General features: G+C 40.5%; 2 protein-coding genes across 7 annotated transcripts in view; one reads left to right on the forward strand and one right to left on the reverse strand.

The window, feature by feature from the left end:
* Positions 1–22,647, forward strand: part of TNIK (TRAF2 and NCK interacting kinase) — a 383,893-nt gene that overhangs the window by 24,106 nt on the left and 337,140 nt on the right. The gene's annotated exons all lie outside the window — the stretch shown is intronic.
* On the reverse strand, positions 7,458–9,826 carry LOC116634067 (small nuclear ribonucleoprotein G-like). Its single transcript, XM_032407221.1, has one exon. It carries the CDS (start codon positions 7,865–7,867, stop codon positions 7,637–7,639), a length of 231 nt encoding a protein of 76 aa, XP_032263112.1. The 5' UTR covers positions 7,868–9,826; the 3' UTR covers positions 7,458–7,636.

Consider the following 22,647-nt stretch of genomic DNA (forward strand, 5'->3'; position numbering starts at 1 on the left):
CCCATGCTTCTCCTGCTCTTTCCAGTGTTTACTTCAATCTGACATTATAGCTTGGATATATATATGTTATGTTATCTGATCTCAACTTAATATTATATACTTATTTTATAAAAGATTAAATGTTAAATTCAAATTTGAAGGTATTAAAAACAATACATTGTTTTTCAGGGATGCCTTTTGTGTTTAGCATTAAATTGGTTATACTAAATTCATTGTTTTTTGCTCTTACTATATTTTTGAGTTCTCTATTTTTGATTTATCTTTCAATTACCTGGAATATATACTTTACTTTTTTGTGAATATTATGTATTTGTCATAATTTATGAGTTCTTGCCTAGCTTAAAATTTTTCTTTTGCCTTTTTTTGTGAACAATAATTGGGGAATACAGTTACTTTATCACCACCCTTTCCTCACCAAATTTTGTGGATGGTTCATTGGCTTGTGGTGTTTAATATTGTGAAAGAGAGGTTTGGGTCTAGTTTGATATTACTTTGTAGTTAACCTGATTTTCTGCCTGGTTAGTTATATGAATTTTGAAAAAAATTAGAAATTACTTTTTTGGGCACAGGTGGGATCTGTTTTCAGTTATTTTGCTTAGAACTCAGTGTACTTTTGCTCCTGGAAGCTGGTTTTGATCCACATATGTTTATTTACCCTTATTATTTTTATTAATTGTATTCCTTCCTATTGAATTTCATCCTGTGAAATATCTATGTGCTTGATTTGGATCTCTGTCCCCTATGGTCCTTATATGTCACCTTTCCTGTCTTTATTTTTATATCTGTCCTTTAAATTGCTTCTGGTAGAGTGTTTCCTGTTTGTCTTTCATGGTATGGATATTATTTTCCACAGTACCAGTTCTGTTCTTTACTGCCTCTGCTTTTGCAGTGAGATTTTAGGCTTCTGTGTGTGTGTGTTTCTCATTTCTGTCCTCCTCTCAGTCTTTTCTTCCCTTTTTGCTGTTTGTTTCAGTCTTAAGGAGGCCATCTCTTGCAGTTCCCCCTTTTGAGGACACCATGAAGGTGCATTCTCAAATTTTTATGTGTAATATGTTTTGTCTGTTTCCTTTTGAGTTATCAGGACATAGTGTAGAATAAGAGAAATGGGATAATGACCCAATGTTACAGGTCTGTTGTTTTTGCTGTTCCGTTTCTGTTTCTACATTCTCAAAAGGAAGTAATGAACCAGTCTTGGGATTTGCCAAAAGGGAAGGTGGAAGTTTCAGCCTGGATGGCAGCTTCCCAATGGGTGACTCTAGTAAGCTTTAACGTCATTCTGCACATGTTTGAGTCCTATGTACAATATATTTAATTTCTCTATGACTCAGTTTTCTTATCCGCAAAATGTGAATAATGATTTTACCTTATAGAGTTTTTGTGTTAAATGAGATGTGAAAAATACACACACACACACACACACACACACACACACACACACAATTCTCCTAAATGAAGAAATGAACTATTGTACTATTTCTTACATAAAACAAAAATGTGTCCTTAAAACTTTTTTCTTCCAGATTTTGAAAGTTAATATATGCTCATTGAAAAAAAAATTGGTTATTACAAAAGAAGAAGGAGGCGCCTGGGTGGCTCAGTCGTTAAGCATCTGCCTTCGGCTCAGGTCATGATCCCAAGGTCCTGGGATCGAGCCCCGCATCGGTCTCCCTCCTCAGCAGGAAGCCTGCTTCTTCCCCCTCTCCCACTCTCCCTGCTTGTGTTCCCTCTCTCGCTGTCTCTGTCTGTCAAATAAATAAATAAAATCTTTAAAAAAAAACAAGAAGTAAAAAAATTATGTGGTACCAGAGGTAACTCCTTTTACTATTTTGGCATAGTCTTTTCCAGTCTTTCTGTTTTTAAAAATAATTATATTAAAAAGAATGTACTGGTATGGAACCTTGGACATTTTGGCAATAAAACTCCAAAGAGGCTCAGTATACAAAATTCTGCTAAGACCTAGCATAGCTACCACTGTATCCTTTTCACATTAAACATGAAAAAAGTTCATCAATATAGGGAATAAATGGAACATATTATACTATCCCATGGCATTTTTAGTGTTAATAATATTTCCTTTATATCCAGGACAAAAAATGTTTCATTTTGGGCCTTTTAATGAATTCTTTCTTAAATGTGGTTGTCTAAAGAGTGGAAATAAGTAGGCTGGACCTAAGTGTGACTCATTATTACTGAATTTCCTGAAAGCAGAATATTAAACCTGAATGTCTAACTTGACTTGGTTTGACTTTTCATCTTCTGTAACATACAGATTGTTTAAAATTAAGGTCTCATCTTGTTGCAGGGATTTTTATTTAGGTGCCTTCTCCTGTATTCATGATTAAGGTAAGACCTCAAAACTTCAGAACTATTTTTCCAAAGCTGAACTATAAAGGAAATAGAAAAGAAGAGTCTCTTTATTTACTGCACATTAAATATTAGATAAAAGCATTTAATTTTGTGCTAATATTAAAAAGCTTAAACTTTTGATTAAAACAATATTAATTTTTTTCTTGGTTCATATTAAAAATTAGAGTACTTTCATTGTTTCTCATGATTTTTTTCCCTCAAAATCAGGGGCTGGGGGCAAAATTCACTTGATATTTAATGCAATGCCATCGCAGAGAATGGTGTCACAAAACTCAAGTTTCTGGGTGGACAGCTATACATTAGATACTGCTCTTGGCATTTTGCATATTGTTTGGTTGGCAAGATAAATTTTATTATAAATTTTATTATAAAACTTCAGTGGTTCTCAAACTTCAGTGTGCATTAGCCTTTCCTGGAGAGTGTGTTAAATCACAGATTGCTGGACTCGGCCTCTAGAGATTCTAATTCAGTAGGGCTGGGGGGCCATGAGCGGTGGCACACGGAAGCATTTGCATTTTAATGAAGTGATGCTGTTGCTGGTTCCAGGGCCCCACTTGAGAACCAGTGTTATTAGCGGCATAGGAGTGGCAAGTACAGTACATTCTAGGACAGGACTGCTGCAAGCCACTCTTGGCCGGGTTGTGTGTATATGGCTTCTGGGGCAGTGCAGGATTTGAGCGGGGCATTGATGAACACGTAGTACAAGATACAAAGAGAAGCTGGGGGAGAAAACAACCAGGCAGGGAACTGTGAGAACAGTGGTGTGTAAGGCTTGTTGGAGGGGTGGAGAGACCATCTGAAGGGAGAAAATGGGTTTTTGGCAGACATTTGTGGGGAGTAAGATTGGACAGGTTGATACAGACTAGACTTTTAAAAGTCTCTAATATATAGTGAAGGGCTTGTATTATACTTTGGCTAGTCAAGGGGCTAGATGGAGTATGTCAGAATTTAGGAGGAGAAAATGTATCTAAAAAGCAGCCCTGAGGAACAGCTTGGAATAAAACTGGTGTGCAAGGTGGGGCCAAAAAGAAGAAAGTTTATTTAAAAGAAAAGAAAAAAAAAATAGCCAAAATCAAGCCTAGATAATATTCTCTTGTGCTCTCTCTTTCCTTCCTCTTTTTCTTTCCTTCTCTCTCTCTGTCTCTCTGTTTGTCTCCCTCTGTCTCTCAACTTCTGAAGGCAATGTGGAGCCAATAAACATTATTGATTAGATGAATGACATGATCAAACTAGTGTTTTAGAAAATTGAGTTGGTAGCATTGTAAAAAGAATTGAAGAGGGCCGAAGGGAGGCTCTTGGAGAAATCTTAGTCTTGAGGAAATAAAAGTTTTTATACAGGGACCGTTACATCCTTAAAATAAATGTGGTAGTCCGAATGAAGCAGCCTGCTATGTGGAGGGAGAGTTGAGATGGCGTGTTTCATTTAGACTCCGAGAACTGAACAGGAATGTGCATCTTGTGCTGTAATAACAGAGCAGGAGCTTGGGAGACAGATGAAAACTAAATAGAGACGTGACGACTGATGGATGGATTGATTGATTCGTTCATTTGTGCAATCAGCGATGTTCGAGACGCTGAGCTGGTGGCTAGGGACCCCATGTAGGGAACAGTCAGAATGGCTGTGAGTAGAAGGTCCTGGTAGTGCACAGAGGGACAGAGAGGAATTTAGAGTGTGATACTTGAGAGCAGAAATGAAGGAGAGAGTAAAGGAGATAGGAGACTGTGGAAGGAATGGTCACAGTCATAACAGTAAGTCAGGACACCAGATCTTCCCACCAAGGCCAGAATTTGAGGAAGGAGGTGTTGAGGCTGTGCCAAATGCTACAGTGTAGCAAGAAGGGTACGCTGTAGTACAGAATTCCAGAGGCTGGGCTGGATGACTGGAATGTCCTCACGGCCCTCCCGGAGTGTTCTCTGGAAGGGAAGGGGAGGGGTCTGTTGTGGAGGCAGGGGGAGGTGAAGGCAGTGGTTACAGTGCAATTTTGCAAGGAAATTTAGTGTCAAGCATTAGGAGAGATTAGGACAGCAGAAAGCTGACATGCTTTCTCTTCTATTCTTAAAGCAAGGAAGACCTTTGGGCTGTTAGTGGGTGGGAAGCAGTGGTCCGGGAGAGATAAAGGCATTACCCACTAAAGGACCCATTGGTTCTTCAGTTGCTGGGGACAAAATCCTTGCGAGTCATCAGTGGCCCCTCCCTTTTTCTGCACCACACATTGGATCCATCAGAAAATCCTTTGGGTATTATATTCCCTTCAAAAATAGATCCAGGATCCAACGACTTCTCACTTTTATTGACATCAACCGGCCACTATCGTCTTTGTCCTGAATTACTGAAATAGTCTCCTAACTGGTCTTCCTCTTCCTTCCTTGACTTTGAGCCTGTCCTCAACAGTGTTCAGAGTGATCCTAACAAAGGTTAAGTTGGATCATGCCACCGTACAGATTTCACCAGGGGCTCCTACTCTTCTACTCACTCGAAGTAAATGCTGAATTCCTTACAATGGCCTTCAAGGCCCTGTCAGGCCGGATCTGCTCCCCTCCTGCCCTCTTCCCCTCATTGTTCTGCCTTCATCTACTGTTCTTCCCCGTGCTCACTGGCTTCAGCTACACCTGCCTTTTTGCTATTCCTCAGATGGTGCAGAATGCTCCTGCCTCGGCCCTCCGAGGACCCCTCTGCTCCAGATATGTGCTTGACTACTTGCTTCTTTCAGATCTTTGCTTAAACGCATGTCATCTTTAAGTGAGGCCTCCCAGAACAAACTTTCATAAATTGCGACTCCATAGGGCTTGGCATCGTCTAACACCATATAATTTACTTCTCTGTTTTATTTATTGCCTGTCTCTCTCCCCCTGCTAGGCTGTAAACTCCACGAGGGCAAGGATTTTCCCTTGGTTTTGTTCATGGCTACATTCCCAGTGGCTAGAACGCCTCTCGGAAGTGGGCTCTAAATGGAATCTTTAATTAATGTGAGAGAAAGTGTGCTTTGTTGTTGAGGGAGACAGGCCTTAGAGGGTAACAATAATCGCTACTGTATGTTAAGCGCCCGACTCTGTGGCAGCTACCGTAATCTGTTATCGTATTTAAATCTTACAACTGCTTTGAACAGTGGACATTCCATTCCATTTTACAGCGAAGGAAGCTGAGTAATGGGAAGGTTTATAAACTTTCACAAGCTTAATAAACTAGCCCATGCTCTTAGATTATGGAGGCACTCGACTATACTTGATTAAGAAAAGGGGATCAAAAGCAGATGGTTTAATGCTAGAAATCAGGGAGGATTTTTCTCAGTATCACATTTTCTTTATCCATGTACCCATTTAGGCTGTTTCTATGTCTTAACTACTGTAAGTACTTCTTCCGTGAACATGGGGGTGCAAAATCTTTTTAAGTTAGTGTTTTCTTTCATTCTTTTTGGATAAATACCCAGAAGTGGAATTGCTGGATCATATGATAGTTCTATTTTTAATTTTTTTGAGGAACCTCCGTGCTGTTTTCCATAGTGGCTGCACCTGTCTTCATCATTCTTGACTTAATTATTTGTCCAGGTAGATGGCCATTCAACACCTGGCTCTTGCTGTTCATTGCCCTCCCCAAATCCGGTGACCTTAACCTTTGCCCCTCCTCAGTCATTGGTACCTGTGGCTGGAGTTGAGGAATCTGTGGCCTTATAAGGAAAGCAGGGCAGGGTTAACAGTGGCAGGGTGTGCTGAGAAGGGGTAAAGGTTTGAAGGGTCTAGAGAGGATGGAGCTCCAGTTAAAATGGGCAGAGATTTGAAGCAAGGTAGACCTGAATAAAACTCATTCCTGCTTAAAATAGTTTTGTGTGTATTCCAAGATGACTTTGATGTTGAAAAAAATGTGCATTTTTACATTCATGTTGCTGTTATTTCTTCCTTTTTTTTTGATTAAGTGGAACCCATATTGTTCACATTAAACCTTTTTTTTAATATGAAAAAAATTACCAATGGGTTGTCTTCTGCATAGAATTTAGGATAAATACTATGTAGGTATGGGTAATAAATATAGCATGAGTGATAAATATAATTTCTTAAAATTAGAATTTGTAGGGAGTCAAATTATTCATACTTCTCTATTTAGCCAAAGAGGTGCTAAAAAGTTGGCATTTATATTAGTGTGAATTAGTGTTACTATTTATAACATTACTAACAGATATCTGAGAAGAATTACTAGTTTACATACCCATGGTTTAATATTTGGCAGGTTGCTTAAATTGTGGTTTTTGAAATTAGTATATGAATATTAAAAGCAGGTATTGATTTCATTGCTTTTTTCTGAAGCACACAAATTAATTATGTGTAAATTGAATGGGAGTGCATATAAACACAATGCACCAATATATATGAATTCAGAGTATTTTTTAATGTAAAGAATTTGGTTTTAAATGGTCTGAGTGATTGTAGTCATTTCCTCTATTTAGTAGCTTGTGTAAGGTTTATATAGTGATGTAATACGTAACTATTCGCATATTGACACAGTGCTACACATTGACTGATTTGCACATTGGCTAAAATATCTTCAGCTTTAGCCCTGGAACCTTATAAAAACTGAGGGAAAGTTCAACCTGGCTTAAAATGGCAATCAAAAGCACGTATCTTCATTGGAGAAGGAGTGTGATAGACTTCTTGGTCTGCCTTCTCATTTGTGCAGAGGAAGATTCTAAGCTTCCAAAGATTTCAACTGCTCAGTCAACCCACCTAGGAGGTATTAGAACACTAATGAGAACTCACTCTTTTATACCAATGAAGAGAATTAATTTGGTCGATAAAAAATTTTTTTTCAGAGGCCAAGGCAGGGGGAAATGAGATGTTGGTCAAAGGGTATAGACTTCCAGTTAGAAAATGAGTAAGTTCTGGGATCTAATGCACAGCATTGTGCTTATAGTTAGCAATAATGTATTATGTACTTGGAAATTGTTAAGAGAGTAGATCTTGAATGTTCTCACCTCAAAAAAGAAATGGTAATTATGTGACTGGATGGAGGTGTTAGCTAATGCTACAGTGGTAATCATTTGCAATATATAAGTGTATCAAATCGACACTTCTTACACCTTAAACTTACACAATGTTATATGTCAATTATATTTCAATAAAGCTGAAAAAAAATTTTTTTGACTATCATAAAAGTTTATTTAACAAAAAAGTTCAATATGAAAATGCACACGACCTGATTTTTATATTGTAGTAAAACAGGTACTATGGAGGGGCCATGTGGAAGCAGTTGATTTCTTCTGATGAACACACCCATTGTTTATACTCGCTCCAAGACTTCTAACATGATGATATTATTTCCTCGTATTACCACCATTCCAGTATTGTTCTGTTGCCCACTAGTTGCCATCTCCACACATTCATCTATCACAAGATTCATAAATGGATCGAACCCCCGCAATATTCCTTGGACATGTCTGCCACCATTTAATTTCAATGACAATTTCTTGTCCATAAGTTTTTTCAACTCGGGAGGGTGAGCTTTGCTCATGGTGTCTACTCGGCGAGCTCAAAGATGCCTCCAAATGGAATTCGTGGCGTCCCTCACGCTCCCCGCGTAGGCCCTGCTGAAAAAAATTTTTTTAAAGTTAAAAAAATAAAATTGTTTTACTACAGTTTCACTGGACAATGAGCTCTTTAACAGTTAAGGCTAACTAGGGTCCCATATTCTTCATCTTTGTATCTGAGTGCATAGTACAACTTCTGTACATGGTAGATCTTTTTTTTTTTGAGTATAGTTGACGCACAATAATACATTAGTTTCAGGTGTACAACGTAATGATTCCACAAGTTTGTACCTTATGCCTTGCTCACCACAAGTGTAGCTACTCTCTGTCACCGTACAATGCTTTTATAATGTCATTGACTATATTCACTATGCTGTGCCTTTCATTCCTATGACTTACTCACTCTATAACTGGAAGCCCGTATCTCCCACTCCCCTTCCCCCATTTTGCCGAACCCCATGTTAGATGTTTGATGACTGTATAATTGCCAAAAGTAAGTTTATTTTCCCATTTTCTGATAGCAGTTCTTAAAAAAGTAGAAAAAAAAAGAAGGTATTTTGAGAAAGTAGAAAGTTTAAAAAACAAAGTATTGAGTTAAAGCAGACACCATTTAGCTAGTTTTTAAAAACCATATAAATATTATCTTCATATTTCCAGTCTGATATACTAATTCACAGAAGTAAATGGCCCAATTAGAAGCAGCGTGTGAAATTTGAATGCATATGTACAAAGGTGTGCGTGTACTGGTGGCGTGCAATCATGGATACCCAGAAGGCCGATAATAGGATGACCTCAGAGGAAGAATATGCATCTAAGTTGAACTATAGTATTACTTTACGTGCAGTACCATACAAGGGCCATGGAAAGAAATGTGTGTTTTCTAGAGGATAGGTTGGTAGGCTGTCTCCCTAGAGGACACCTCTCACACGGGTGAATTTACCGTAATGGGTCATTTCTGCCAGGGACCTCACTTTATGTTTTCTGGGTTTTGTGTGTGTGTGCGCGCGCGCGCGTGTGTGTGTGTGTGTGTGTGCACACGCACACACGGGTGGGTACAGGGGAGTGTTTAGCATCTTGTATGGAACATTGTACCAATTTATTAATTTATACTGAGAACTGTCACCGTCATTGGCACTCTACGTGCAGCTAGAGATGGATACGTTAAATAACTTTATTGTCATCATTTCTCAATTTTACATATATCAAATTGTCATGTTGTACACCTTAAACTTACACAAGGTTCTATGTCAATTATATCAGTAAAGCTGGGAAAAATTTATGTGCAACTAGTGTAAGCATTTTTTGGTCCTAAGTGATGGAGAAATTTAATTAAATGTCTAGGCTTGGCCCTGCCTATTTTAATGATGGAAACAGAAACACCAAGGGGTGAAGTGGTTTAGACTCACGGTGCCCAGTGGTGGAGCTAGGAACAGAACTCTGACCTCTCAGCTCAGGGTGCAGAGTTCTATGCTCCAGGCTCTGAGGGGAACTGAGCCTCCGAAATGCCCAGAGACCTGAGCACCACCTTGAGTGTTGCTATTCCTTTTGACTACCTGCCTTCATGTACTGAGCAGATTTATTATTTTTCATATGGTGGCAAAATTAAGGTGAAAGTAAATTTTAACATGAGTTTAGGACTGAATGCTAGAATACAAACTCCCCCAAAGGCAGGGACCAGGTCTGTTCCTTCCGCCACCCCCTGCCCCCAAAGGCCAGCACCAGACCTGTCTCACCAACACTTACTACATCATGGTTGAAATAGAACTCTTCACAAATCAGGCATGAATAAGGTAATCATTGAGGACCAGTCCTGGGCATAAGTCATTGAAGTATTTTGACTACCTGGAAGTTTGTTGTCATTCTCCTTTGGAACTATTTATGCTAAAAGCCATTTTGATCTTACTGACCTGCCTCTTGTTGAGTCAAAACACACTGATAGGGGCGCCTGGGTGGCTCAGTCATTAAGCATCTGCCTTTGGCTCAGGTCATGATCCTGTGGTCCTGGGTTCGAGCCCTCATCGGGCTCCCTGCTCAGCAGGGACCCTGCTTCTCCCTCTCCCTCTGCCTGCTACTCCCCCTGCATGTGCTCTCTCTCTCTGTCAAATAAATAAATAAAATCTTAAAAAAAAACAAAACACCACACTGATAGGATAACCAGCTTATGGGTTAGTGGCACTGACTTCTGTTGTCAGAAAATGAAAAAACTTGAGTGTTTCCACTTAGGCACTGGCTTCTGTAAACTTGCAGTTAAATTCAGTGCCTGAGCTTTGAAGTCAATTCATTTAAAAAAATAGTCAGGTTTTCCATTAATGAGATCATAATGACATCAACAACCGCCATCATTTATTAAATGCTTAGTATATCTTGGACATTGTATGTTACCTCATTTAATCCTCACCAGCACGGGGAGGGGAGATTGCAGTGCTTTCCCCACTTCACAGGCTAGGGAAATGGGGCTTAAGAGACTGACTCAAGATCACACAGCTATTGAGTGGGAGCACTGAGATTTGAACCCAGGGCTTCCTTTGAAAGTTTTTTTTTTTTTATTCTTTTATCCTTAGGCAGAATTCTGGGGCATTAATTTTTTAACAACAGTTTTGTCGAGATGTAATTCACATACTGTATAATTCTTCCATCTGAAGTGTGTAATTCAGTGGATTTTAGTGTATTCACAGAGTTGTGTAACCATCATCACAATCATGGTTAGAACATTCTCATCACTCCAAAAATAAACCTTTTACTTATTAGCAGTTATTTCCCATTTCCCTCCAACTCTCTTCCCACTCCAGCCTTAGGCAACTGTTAATTTACTTTCTGTATTTATAGATTTGCCTATAATGGACATTTCATATAAATAGGTTTATGTAACATGTGTGAGTAGCTTTGTGACTAGCTTCTCGCACTTAGTATAATAGTTGCAAGAGTCATTCGTGTTGTGGCAGGTAGTAGTATTCCAGTCCTTTTTGAATAATATACCATTGTATGGATGTACCACCTTTTTTTTTTTTTTTTTACCCATTCATTAGTTGATGGACATTTTTGTTATTTTCATTTTTTGGCTAGTGTGAATAATGCTGCTGTGAACATTTGTGTGCAAGTATTGTGTGGACACATGTTTTGATTTCTCTTGGGTATAGACCTAAGAGTGCAATTGCTGTGGCATTGGTTTGGGTCATGTTTTAATCTCTAAGGTTTAATAGAACCTTGTGGAAGTTGCCAGTGTGCCACCAATACCTTGAGGTAGCAAAATACAGAAGAGCTATCCAAAGGTTTATGCTTTTTTAAAAAAAATTTGATAATCATGTTTGTCCTCTGTCCCACATAGGAACACTCAATGGAATTACAGAATCTTAGAGGTAGAAGGCAAGTGAGGGGTGACCTAGTATAATTGCTTTATTTTAAAGACGGGGAAACTAAATAAAACTCAGAGACACACGTCTCGGATTGTGTAGCCAGGTAGTGGCTGGATAGGGACCAAACACATGGTTTCTTTTTCTCCAAGGGGGTGACTTCCTCTGGTTAATCTCTCAAAGAGGGAGCGGTTCTTAGAAATGGGGCTAAAGTAAAGATGCTTCGTATATTGTTTGCCGCTGGCTGAAATCTATCTGGAGTGACATTCTAGAACTAGGTCATGGTAATTCTTCAGGATATGCTATGTGGCCTGAGAGAAAGCTTGTCTTGAAAAGCATTTTGACTATTGGGAGGGGGTACCTGAGGCCCCAGTGGAGGTATTGGTCTTGGAGATCGTCATGAAAGAGTGTCAGCAAGTGTAAAAGAAATGTAATTGTTGAAGTGCAACGAGCAGTCTGATTTCAGTAAAGTAGAACGTGAATGTCTCAGAGCCTGATGATCCAGGACATTTGCAAATGTCAAGATTCACAAATGGAAATGGAAATTAAAAAAGCAAGGTGTGAGCTGAAAAGCAGAAAGTTAAATGATATTTAAATGTTATAATACCTTTCACATTACCGGCATCAATTCAATAAGTACTAAAGAAATAAGCAAGTATAAAATTTCTCATTGAAGAGAGTGAGGGAAGATGTGGTTGATGGGAATGCAGAAAGGTGGGTAAATCATAATGCAAGGGTTATTTGGTGAAACAGACCTTTTTCTAACAGATAGATATAGGAGTATTCAGAAGGTCTTACCAAATGCTCTTCATGCCATCTCATTTTGAAATAAGGTGTGATACTGACTTATTGAATCACTTACTGAATTTTTTTTATACATGGAAAGAATGTCTTGATTTTCCAATTTCTTCAGAAATATTTCTTGAGATGTGAAGAGTAGCTTTATTGTTAAACATTTCATGAGATGTTTAAGAGGCTTGGTAATTGAATGAAAGTTGCAAACTCTGAGAAATGTATTAGTTCCTCAGTACATTTTGTAGTACAGAGAGTCAGGGTCATTTAAAAATTCAAGCCAATAAATAGTCATTACATGTTCTAAAGTAAAGTATAGTGATTTTTAGAATTCAACAGCCACTTATGAGCTATGTACTCTATGTGAGACATTGTGTTTGCCACGAGGAATGCAAAGAATAACTAGGTATCATTTCTACTCTAAAGGAATTTACAATTTAGTGGCTGAAGTAGTATTTTATAAGAACTTTAATAAATGTTAATAGGCACCCTCCCCCCGCTGCAAAGGGAGAGGGAGGGGGTGGAGAAATATATGGAAAGAATAGTAGAAATGCAAAAGGCAGGCTTAGGAAATACAATTTTCCTAATCATCTTGTAAATAAGGATTTACAAACTCTGTCTCCTCCAACTAGCATTAAAGATGCTCCATGGAGGCTAAGCCCTATTGAACTCAGGATATAGATTTTATTATGACCAGATGTATGCAACCAGAGGACATGATGTATGTGGAAAATGCAGAATGATTACTTGTAGGGGTGACTAATGACAAATTGGATCTTGGCTTTCAATAACAGAGTCAATGGGTATAGCTGATGGAACCTTTGTAAGTTATGCAGTCCATATTCAATTTTTCTGGTTTCTTAATTTTATAGCTGTTTTCCCAACCCCGGGATCCAACCTATTTCTTTCTTTCTTTCTTTCCTCCCTCCTTTCTTTCTTTCTTTCTCTTTCTTTCTTTCTCTCTCTCTCTCTTTTTTTTTTTTTTTCTTTCTTTCTTTATCTAGGAGAGTCTTCCTGTCTTTTTTTTTTTTCCCTTCCTGACATTGACTTTTTTGGAGTCCTGGCCAGTTGCCCTGTATAATATCCCACATTCTGGACATGTGATGATTTTCTCTTTATTACATTCAGGTTAAATATTCTTAGCAAGAATACTTCATGACTGATGTTGAGTAGTTGTTATCCCATGAGACTGAAGGGTGTAATGTTATGTTGGGCTACTCCCCCATGATGCATGCCAATTTGCTGCCATATGTGCACAATCCAAGAAATAACTTGGACCCCTTTCCAAAAGGAATAGCCTGAGGCATTTGATGGAATTACCTTAGGCCATGGGATGCCAGTTGGTTGGGATGGGAGAGGAGTGTTGGTCATTAATCTGTTCTTACCGACTGCATGGTATCAGCTCTAGTGATGTCACCTAGTTGCAGTCATGGTTGCTGTGGTCCCAGGGTTTCTGCCCACATGTTCCGAGTCCCTACCATGGCACTAATTTTCTTTGCATTTTTCCTAGTTGCGAGATTTGTTTTTGTTCTTGTAGTTTCATCTATAAGAATCTTTTCACATTGGAAGAAGTAGAGATTCTAAACAGGGAAATGTGTAGGCTGTATTGCCTTATTCAACAAGTATTTATTGGGAGCTTCTTATTGTCAGGGACTATTCAAAGTACTGGTGGTGTAGTTGTGAACTAGTCAAAGCCCTGCCCTCATGGGGCTTACATTCTAGTGGGGAGACCGGTCATAAACAGAGAGATAAAAAGTTTGTAAAATGTCAGGTAGTGATAAGTACCATGATGGAACAGTAGGGAAGTGTGACTGGGTGTGTGTGTGGGGAGGGGAGGGCAATGGGAATGAGGTAAGATGGGCTGAAAGCCTCTCTGAGGTAATTGTGCAAAGGTGTGAATGAGGTAAGGGAGCAGGCTGCAGATGGGAACAGCCCCTGAATGGCCCAGGTGTTCAGATAGAACACACTCTATGTCTGAGGGGGAGCCAGGTAGCTGGTTGGGCAGCTGGAAGGCTGTGAGTGAGGGGGCCTGGTAGAACACTAGACCTAGGAAGAGTATCCAATTGTGGTCCACCCTGAGTATCGTAACAGGAAATCCCTGGAGGTTGGAGCTGTATACTCCTGTGTTACTGCTAGGAGAACAAGAACGAAAGACCCTGAAAATGGCTAGCATTAAAATAGACTCTCCACTGAGGTCTCCCACTGAGTCTCATGTTGTATAGAACTGCATTAAATACCATTTGACATTTTTGCTTTGCATTCATAATCTCCAAGGTGATAACACAAGTACTTTAACCAAAATACAAATTAGCAGTGGGTTCCATTCTTTCCAGCTGGCTATCTCTTTGCAAAGATGTGCAAATAGTTTTAAATCCTGTAGTGCTGTAAAAGGAGCACTGAATTAGGAGCTGGAAGATTTGAACCAACAAACTGGCACTTGGGAAAGCTCTTGAACATTCCTGAGCATTCCCATTTATCACACTGAGAGAAGCTCTCTGGTTGTCTGATGGGGCTGCTGGAAGGATGGAATGAGTATGCTTTATCAACTGCGATGCACTCTGCAAGTCTAAGGGATTGTTATCATTTAGACCTTTATTATAGTTTCGTTAAACAGAGGCAGTCTGTTATCTACCTCTCATTTCAAAGGAGAATGAAAAATAGTTTACTTCAAGGTAAAATGCTTCTCAAAGAGTAGAATCTGATCCATGCACTTTAAAGGACCTAATGAATTATTCAGCTGTTCTTCAAACCAGCATATCTGAACTAAGGAAATGATCACTTTTCACTCCCATTTCAGCCTCCTGGAAATCACCATGCTCTGTGTGAGATCCTATCTGGAGAATCTTCTTGAGTTTCAATGCCAGATTAATAAGTTAGGAACAGCTTTGTGCTTCTTGGAGAAATGGAAAGGTGAGAAGGAGTGGTGCATCTAAATTAGGCAATGGGCAAAGATTCATTGAGTGTCTTACACAGATAAATGGAAAGATAAAAGGATGGATAGGTAGGTAGATAAATAGATTAGCTAGTTGGTGCTGTGGGGGATAGAAAAGTATATGAAAAATGGATATTGGTAATAATTATAGCTGACATTATTAAGCACTTATATGTGCCTGGCATGAGCCATCCCTCAAATCAGAGGTGGGAACTAATATTATTATCCTATTTTATGGGAGAGGAAAATACTGTTTAGAGAGGTTCAATAGCTTGCTCGAGGTCATACAGCTAGAAAATTGCAGAGCTGGGGTTTGACTTTAGATTTGCCTGCCTACAAACCTATACTCTAAATCATATATGTTCTCTCAAGTTGCATATGGTATCATTGGAGAGAGAAGAACTGTCTCCGAGGGAAGTTACATCACAATACTGAACTATACATATGTGCAATGGAGAGAAGAAGGGCTCATACATGGTAGGGATTTAGAGGAAGAAGAGAATGATTTACTGGGGGCTGAACTGCTTACGGGATGCGTGTCTTAGTCTGTTGAGGCTGCTATAACAAAGTATTACAGGCTGGGCAGCTTATAAACAACAGAAATTTATTATGCTGAGGTCAGGATGCCAGCATGGTTGGGTAAGGGCCCTTTTCTGGGTCACAGACTTATAGCATCTTCACACGGTAAAAGGGACAAGGAAGCTCTCTGGGCCCCTTTAAAAAATAAGGGCACTAATCCAATTAATGAGGCTCACTCCCATGACCTAATCACTTCCCAAAGGCCCACTTCCTAATACCGTCACCTTGGGGGTTAGAATGTCAACATACGGGTTTTAGAGGAGGCTCAAACATTCAGACCATATCAGGAGTTTTGTTGGAAAAGGAGGCACTTTAGTGGGGCGTGGAAAGGTTGAAGGGATTTGAACAGGAAAAGATGAGCAGAAGCTGATGCTCAGGGAACCGGCCAGGTATCTATGTCCAGGGACAAGTGGGCTGAGGGGCCTTGTCCTTCCTTGAAGGGGAGTTCCAGATGAGGCATGAGGGGAGATAGGATTAGAATGGAAGCCTGAATCTCTGCTGTGGGGTAGAGGAGGCCAGACCTCAGAGACTGGATTTTATTCTATTAGCATTAAAGATCCTTCAATGGCTCTGAAGCCGGTGAGATTTAATCAGAGCTGTGTCTGAAGAGAATTTAATTTAGAATCAGATGTAAGGACCTGTTAGAGTTAGAAAAGATTGGATAGGAGTGAAAACATATTTTTGTATGTTATATATTATATATTTATGTATCTCTAGGTAAAAGGAAAAGGAAAATCTGTATTAATTCCCTGAGTTGTGAACACAGGCTATATATACTGTCTCAAGATTGTGTCCAGTCCACGTGTGAGGAGAGGGTCAAGGCTATAGAGAGGGAGCCCTTTTCAAGGTATGGTTTTCCTCAGGAGCTCAGCATGGGATGTTCATGTTCTTAATGCTTCCAGGTTTCCTTCTCATTTTTGTGGTTTATTTTTGTTTAACTGGACCATTTTCCCTCTGGCCTGCATAATAAAAACAGCTATCATTTATTGAAAACCATCTATGTTCTGGGAATTCCCAGCAATTGAAAGAACTAAGTGGTATCTCCTTTTGTTGGTGGGGAAACTGAGGCTCAGAGAGGTTAACAATTAAAGTTACATGACTAGCACAGTAATGGTGGAGTTGGGATTAGGAACTAGCCTTGTCTAGTCAGAAAACCCCTTTTCTTCTTCTATACTAGTGGTAGTTAAGAGTATAAACTTAATTGCTGGCCAGCTCTGCTCCCTGGCTTGCTAAGTGCTCTTGGGCAGGTTATTAAATGTATGGTTCGTGTTCCATTTTTCTCATGTGTAAAATGGGATTAGTCATAGTATCTACCTGGCATTATTATAAGGGCTCAATGAATGGCTCTTTCATGATTTATTTTCTTCTTCTTATTTTCTATCACCAAATCCTTCTGTCGGCTATTAACTTTTCTGGTGCTCAGAAAAAGGCTTAAGTTCTCGCACACACAAAAAAGGCAACATCTTTGAAAATTCATTCCGGTTTGTGTGTGTTGATCAGATATCTCTAATTAGTTATCTCTTTTTCCCTGGGATTTTCTTAACCCGGTTTCCATGTTGAGACTACGCACCCTCTCCTCCGTGCCCGTCCCAGTCATCGTAAGCTGTTGTTTCGTGCTGTACCCTGGCCACCTGACGCTGGTGAAGCAAGAAGAACTTGCTGTTGCCTCACCGTCCCCCTCGCCTTGTCCTCACCAGGGAGGAGCTGCTTTTCCCCACACTGAAGAGTTATTGGAGCTGCCCTACCTTATTTTGACTGTGTGGGGCAAGGATGAACTCAAGTAATTGATGGTTTGAGATTTCTGAAGAAGTCACTCAGCAAATTTGAAATAGGCGGTTCAGAGAAGCAGGGCAAAAAAGCCACCTACTTGGTTGCAGTTATCAGGAAGGGGGAAGACAAAGGATTCAAAGAGAACCAACTCCCACAGGGCTTAATAGTCATCTAAAACAGAAAACTCCTTGCCTTGTCCTTTGTGTGTTCTTCTAGGGCCTAGAATGCCAGAGATAGTCATTAACGAGTCACTGGTGGGGGTAAGCTTTGGTGTAATTGCCCAGTTGGCCTTTCCAGGAGTTACTTCTTTCTTGCCTGGCTTTAATGAACAGTTTTATATACAGATATAGTCTCCAGTATTAGTAGGATTGATTTCTGGATCTAATTTAAAATCACCTGAAGTTTGGCGGCTTATCTAAATGAATATTCACAATAGGAATTCACGCTCAGGATTACATTGCTAATGTCCTGCAAATCTGTTTGTCCAGTAACTAATTACCCATTCATTTGCACTTGGAGGACCAGTACAAGAAGATGAGCAGTGAACTCCTATAATGATCAAAATTTGAGCTAAACCTATTGCACCTCCATGAAATTACTAATGGTATTTGTTTTTTTTTTAAACCCAGAAGACTTTAATTTATTTTATTATTTTTATTTATTTATTTTTTAAAAAGAATTTATTTATTTATTTATTTATTTATTTATTTATTTGAGAGAGAGAGAGAGAGAGAGTGAGAAACCAGCATGAGAGAGGAGAGGGTCAGCGGGAGAAGCAGGCTCCCCGCTAGCCGGGAACCCGATGTGGGACTCGATCCCAGGACTCCAGGATCATGACCCGAGCCAAAGGCAGTCAACCAACTGAGCTACCTAGGCGCCCCAAACCCAGAAGACTTTAAAACACATGCGGCAAATATGTAAATTTGATGATTATTAGTGATCAAAGAAAACTCTTTTACTCTTTCTTTCTAATCACTTCCCCAACCTTGGTGACCGCAGTGCAATGAAAGCGCCGTAAATAGCTACCTAGCACAGTTGACCAGTGCCTCTATCGCCCGGCATTTAGGTTATGATGTCCCGTGGGAGTGGGTATCTACATGTGCACGGATCTGATCCACTGGGGCTCAGTCTGCCATCAGCCCTGCGTTTGTAACAGAGACCATGCAAGGCTATCTGAGCGTAGGGTGGTAATGCCCGTCTTCACACTCAGAACTTCTCTTGAGAGCTGGGGTCTGTTCCTCCTTCTCTTTCAATTTGAATGGGTCTGATGACTGCTTTGTTGTATAAAGTATGGCAGAAGTGACTCTGTGCCAGTTTTCTGGGCAGAGGTTTTAAGAGCCTGCAGCCTTCATTTCCTGTGTATCAGCACACTTGCCCTGGGAGAAGCCAACTGCCATGTAGGAAGTCTGGCTACTCTGAGATGGCCATGCTGGGAGGAAGCTCAAGGCACTTGGTTGGAGAGGTTGTGTGCAGAGAGGGATGCCAACCAATGATCTCAGCAAGGTGCCAGACATGTGAGGAAAAGCCTTCAGGTGATTCCAGCTTCAGATGGGAGGCAAGCCCCTAGAACCATGAATGATAGTAAAAAGATGTTATTTTGAGCCACTGCATTTTGAAGTGGTTGGTTATCCAGCATCAGATAACCGGAGTAAGGAGATGTTTTATTCTTCACTGTCAGAGGAGATGCTTTGACAGTCCAGAATTGTATATTTCTATAGCCAGATGCTGGGAACCTCTTTAGGTTGATGTTATTGGGGTTCTTTTAAGATTCTTCGTGGACCAAAGAACCCTGTATAAATTGCTGCTCTCATCAGGCTTCTGATTTCTATTTAACTTTGCCTTATTTGTTTGTTACAAAATTGTGAATATAAATTTCCATTCTTCTGGCATGATATCCATGCAAAGCTAGTGTTGCACTGGCCAGAAGAAACACTGGGGCAGGTGGGAAGAACCGAGAGATTGGCAGAAAGGAGAGAGGAAAAATGATTAGCCATTAGGGGAAAAATTGGTGCTTGTACTAAGAATGGAGAGAGAGAGAAAGCTCCAGAATTTTTGGTCTTGATTATGATTATTTAACATTTGGCATCCTGAATGAGAATACGATTCAGAGTGACTAGGTGCACTGGGGTTTCTCTGAAAGCCATGAGGCATGTGTGGTGTGTAGGAGATGGTAGGATGAGGTTTGATCCCAGGCTTTTCCTGTCCATCAAGGTTCTCTTCTCAACAGTACAGGTAATGGGGGTTAAGGTCTGTGTATTTTAAATAGCTCAGAGTTGAAGGCCATGCACATCTATAGGCTACAGATGGCTCTCCTATTTACTCAGTGGAAATGCCTATCAGTAGAAGGATGTTAGTGCCTTTCAGATTGGGTTTTTAACTTTTTCTTTTCATTAATGGGTGATGGTAGATTGAAGTTGTGTTGTTTCTCCAGATGGAGAAAGTACTGGGCCCTTTGCTAGGCACTGAGGACTCTAAGGCACGTTTCACCCCAGGCGAACTCACATTTCTTTTTCTTTTTCTTTTTTCTTTTTTTTAAAGATTTTATTTATTTGATAGAGAGAGACACAGCAAGAGAGGGAACACAAGCAGGGGGTGTGGGAGAGGGAGAGAAGCAGGCTTCCGCGGAGCAGGGAGCCCAATGCGGGTCTCAATCCCAGGACCCTGGGACCATGACCTGAGCGGAAGGCAGACGCTTAATGACTGAGCCACCCAGGCGCCCCACATTTCTTTTTCTCTTGATGCTTGTTTTTTTTTTTTTTTAATCTTGTGTGTTTTCTAAATATCCCTTTTGGATTGTGGGTGCAAGGAGAAGTAAAAATCAAGGTGCTTACTGTTAATATTTGTCTTTAGCATTTCAAATTCTGGTTTTCTCAAATTTTACCCCAGAGTAGGAGCACGGAAATAAAAGCATGAATTAAATGCACAAAATGAAAATGAAAATAACTATAAAGCCCGGTTTAATCCCTCTCAGGGGATACTAATATAAAAGTATATCAACATTTAGTGGTAAGCAGGTGGGGGAGAAACCGCCTGAGAGATGCTTCTTCCTCTCTTCTTCCAGGAAATACAGTTTTGAGGGAGGAGTGCTGGTTGCTACTAATGATATTTCCTAACATCGGTACATAGATTTAATGCTTTCCCATATATTAGCCTTCATCAGTTCGCAGCTGAGGAAAGTGAAATTTACAGATGGTTAGCATGCTGTTCTGCTGGCGTGGGGTTCGGCCAGCAGGGAGGTAAGGGGAAGTGGAAGATGCCTGGTGTATGTTGTACGAGCCAAAACCATTAACATTTCACGTCACCACCACGACCCACTGAGGTCGGTACTGGTCTCATTCTCATCTGACCATCAAAGGACCTGAGGCTCAGGGAGATTAAGTCACACAACCGAGGCAGCTAATGAGTGCCAGTACCTGGGTTTGGTCCATATCTGCCTGCTTTCTGGTGTCTTCCTAGCCCAAAGAGAAGAGAATGCCCATCTTCTGATACCAAGTAAGGTCCTTAGTGGCAGAGTGAATCTGATGGCCACTACCCAATCCTCCTTATTGTAGCGGCCTTCCTTGATGAGTCTTGGTCCCTGCCCTTGCCAAAGCTTCCCTTCCTGGCTAAATGAGTCACTGTGGTCTTTTCCCTTCATCAAAGCTAAAGCTTTCCTCATTAAATAAGATGAGAAAGTTAAGGCTTCCATAAATAAATGATCCACTTTTGCAAAAACTTTCCAAATTGAATGGGAAAAAAAATTCCTCATGTAGTATTTTAGCTCTTTATGTAGACTTTTTCCTCCCTTCTATTTAATGAAGAAATAGAATTTATACCAGGTACAGAACATAAACATAATGTGAGGGATATTATGTTTACTTTGCTCCTTTTTTTAGAAGAAGCTGCCACTGAGATGATTTTTATGGAAATTATATCTTGTTATGATTCCCATCATACTGTTATGATTTTCTCTTTTATCTTTAGCCTTTTATGGGCTTTGTTATATCGGAATGTGTGCTTCAGAGTAGGTGTGTCACTCACTGCGGGTTATGAAAGCTGACTCAGAATCGTAATTACTGAAGGCACTGGAGACGAGAAGCAGCCATGAGGCACCTGGACTCCTTCCTTTCTGGACTGTTGCTGATGCAGCGGATGCTCGGATGAGCCTGATGAGGTAGATGGGCACAGCTCACAGCTCTTCGATTCTCGTGTGTTCCTTAGCGGGATGTCCTGGCGTTTCCCTGTGCACACTTGGGGAAACCTAGCCTTTAGCCAAAGCCTCAGAACACTTGTTAGATTCAAGTTAAAAACATTAAACTCTTGAATGTTTCTGTTCCCCCGGAAAATGGAGGTGTAAGTTCTGTTGTCCCACTAAAGGGCATGCATGTACTGAGTGCCGATTTGCAGAGGGTAGGTGCTGCTTCATTGCCTGCCTTGCCCTCCCTGCCAATGTGGAACAGGGGAGGGGGAGTGTTTGCCCCCCAGACTATTCAAGGTGCTATGAAGCCAGTGAAAATTATTATTTCAGTAATGGTGGTCAGCTGTCCCCCAACCCCACTCCATTTAGAACGAGAGAAAATGGACCACGGCAACAAGGCAGTTTTCACTTCACAAGTAAAAGAGTTTCTAAATTTGGAACAGATAATTCTGGAAAGTTAATAGAATCTTAGCACTGTTGAAGGTCATCTAGATAGATGCTTGCATTCTTTTTATGACACTCCTGCCAAGATCTTCATCATTCCCTGTGCCCACCTTCCTCCCTTTCCACACTGACTGCTGTGGGAGCCACTCTTTTTCTCTTCTACTTCTCTCTCCCACTTTCTTTAGCTTAACAGCTTTTTCTGCTTTTCTTCCACTAAACAGCAGTGGAGACCGCCCTCCCAGTCCCCATCCCCTTCTAACTCCTCCTGACCTTGCCTCTCCTGTCCATTACTGGAAGGGCCTCTTCCTGTGCTCTTCTACCTCTCCCCACTTCCACCCCTCAAACTAAGCATGGCTGGAAGGGCCTGCTACACTCCTCTTCTGCCTTCTTCCCCTTTTCCTTTGGCCTGAGTCTTATGGGATCTATTATGATCCTTGTCAGCAAATTACTAAGCTCTCAGGTGTTCAGTATTGACCCAGAGAACTGAAGAATATCACACTTCTGGGTGCCTCTGTTTGCCATCTGTAAAATGGGAACATGGTCTCTTACTCCGGATGGTTAATCTAGGGGATATTTTCTAGAGAGCCTTTGGACCATGCTTGCTCTTGGTATGTGGAGTGTCTGCTGCACACTGCAGAACTCCGGGTACTTCTCCGTCCTCGACTCTGTGTTGATCTGGCTCCAGAGCCCGGCCAGGCAGCTCCTGGAATGCACACTGGT

This window comes from Phoca vitulina, unplaced genomic scaffold, assembly GCF_004348235.1.
Source record: "Phoca vitulina isolate PV1807 unplaced genomic scaffold, GSC_HSeal_1.0 scaffold8, whole genome shotgun sequence".
In the NCBI taxonomy this organism is placed as follows: domain Eukaryota; kingdom Metazoa; phylum Chordata; class Mammalia; order Carnivora; family Phocidae; genus Phoca; species Phoca vitulina.

What these genes read in the sequence shown, in the direction of transcription:
- LOC116634067 (XM_032407221.1), bottom strand. Translation starts at nt 7,867, where the DNA reads ATGAGCAAAGCTCACCCTCCCGAGTTGAAAAAACTTATGGACAAGAAA.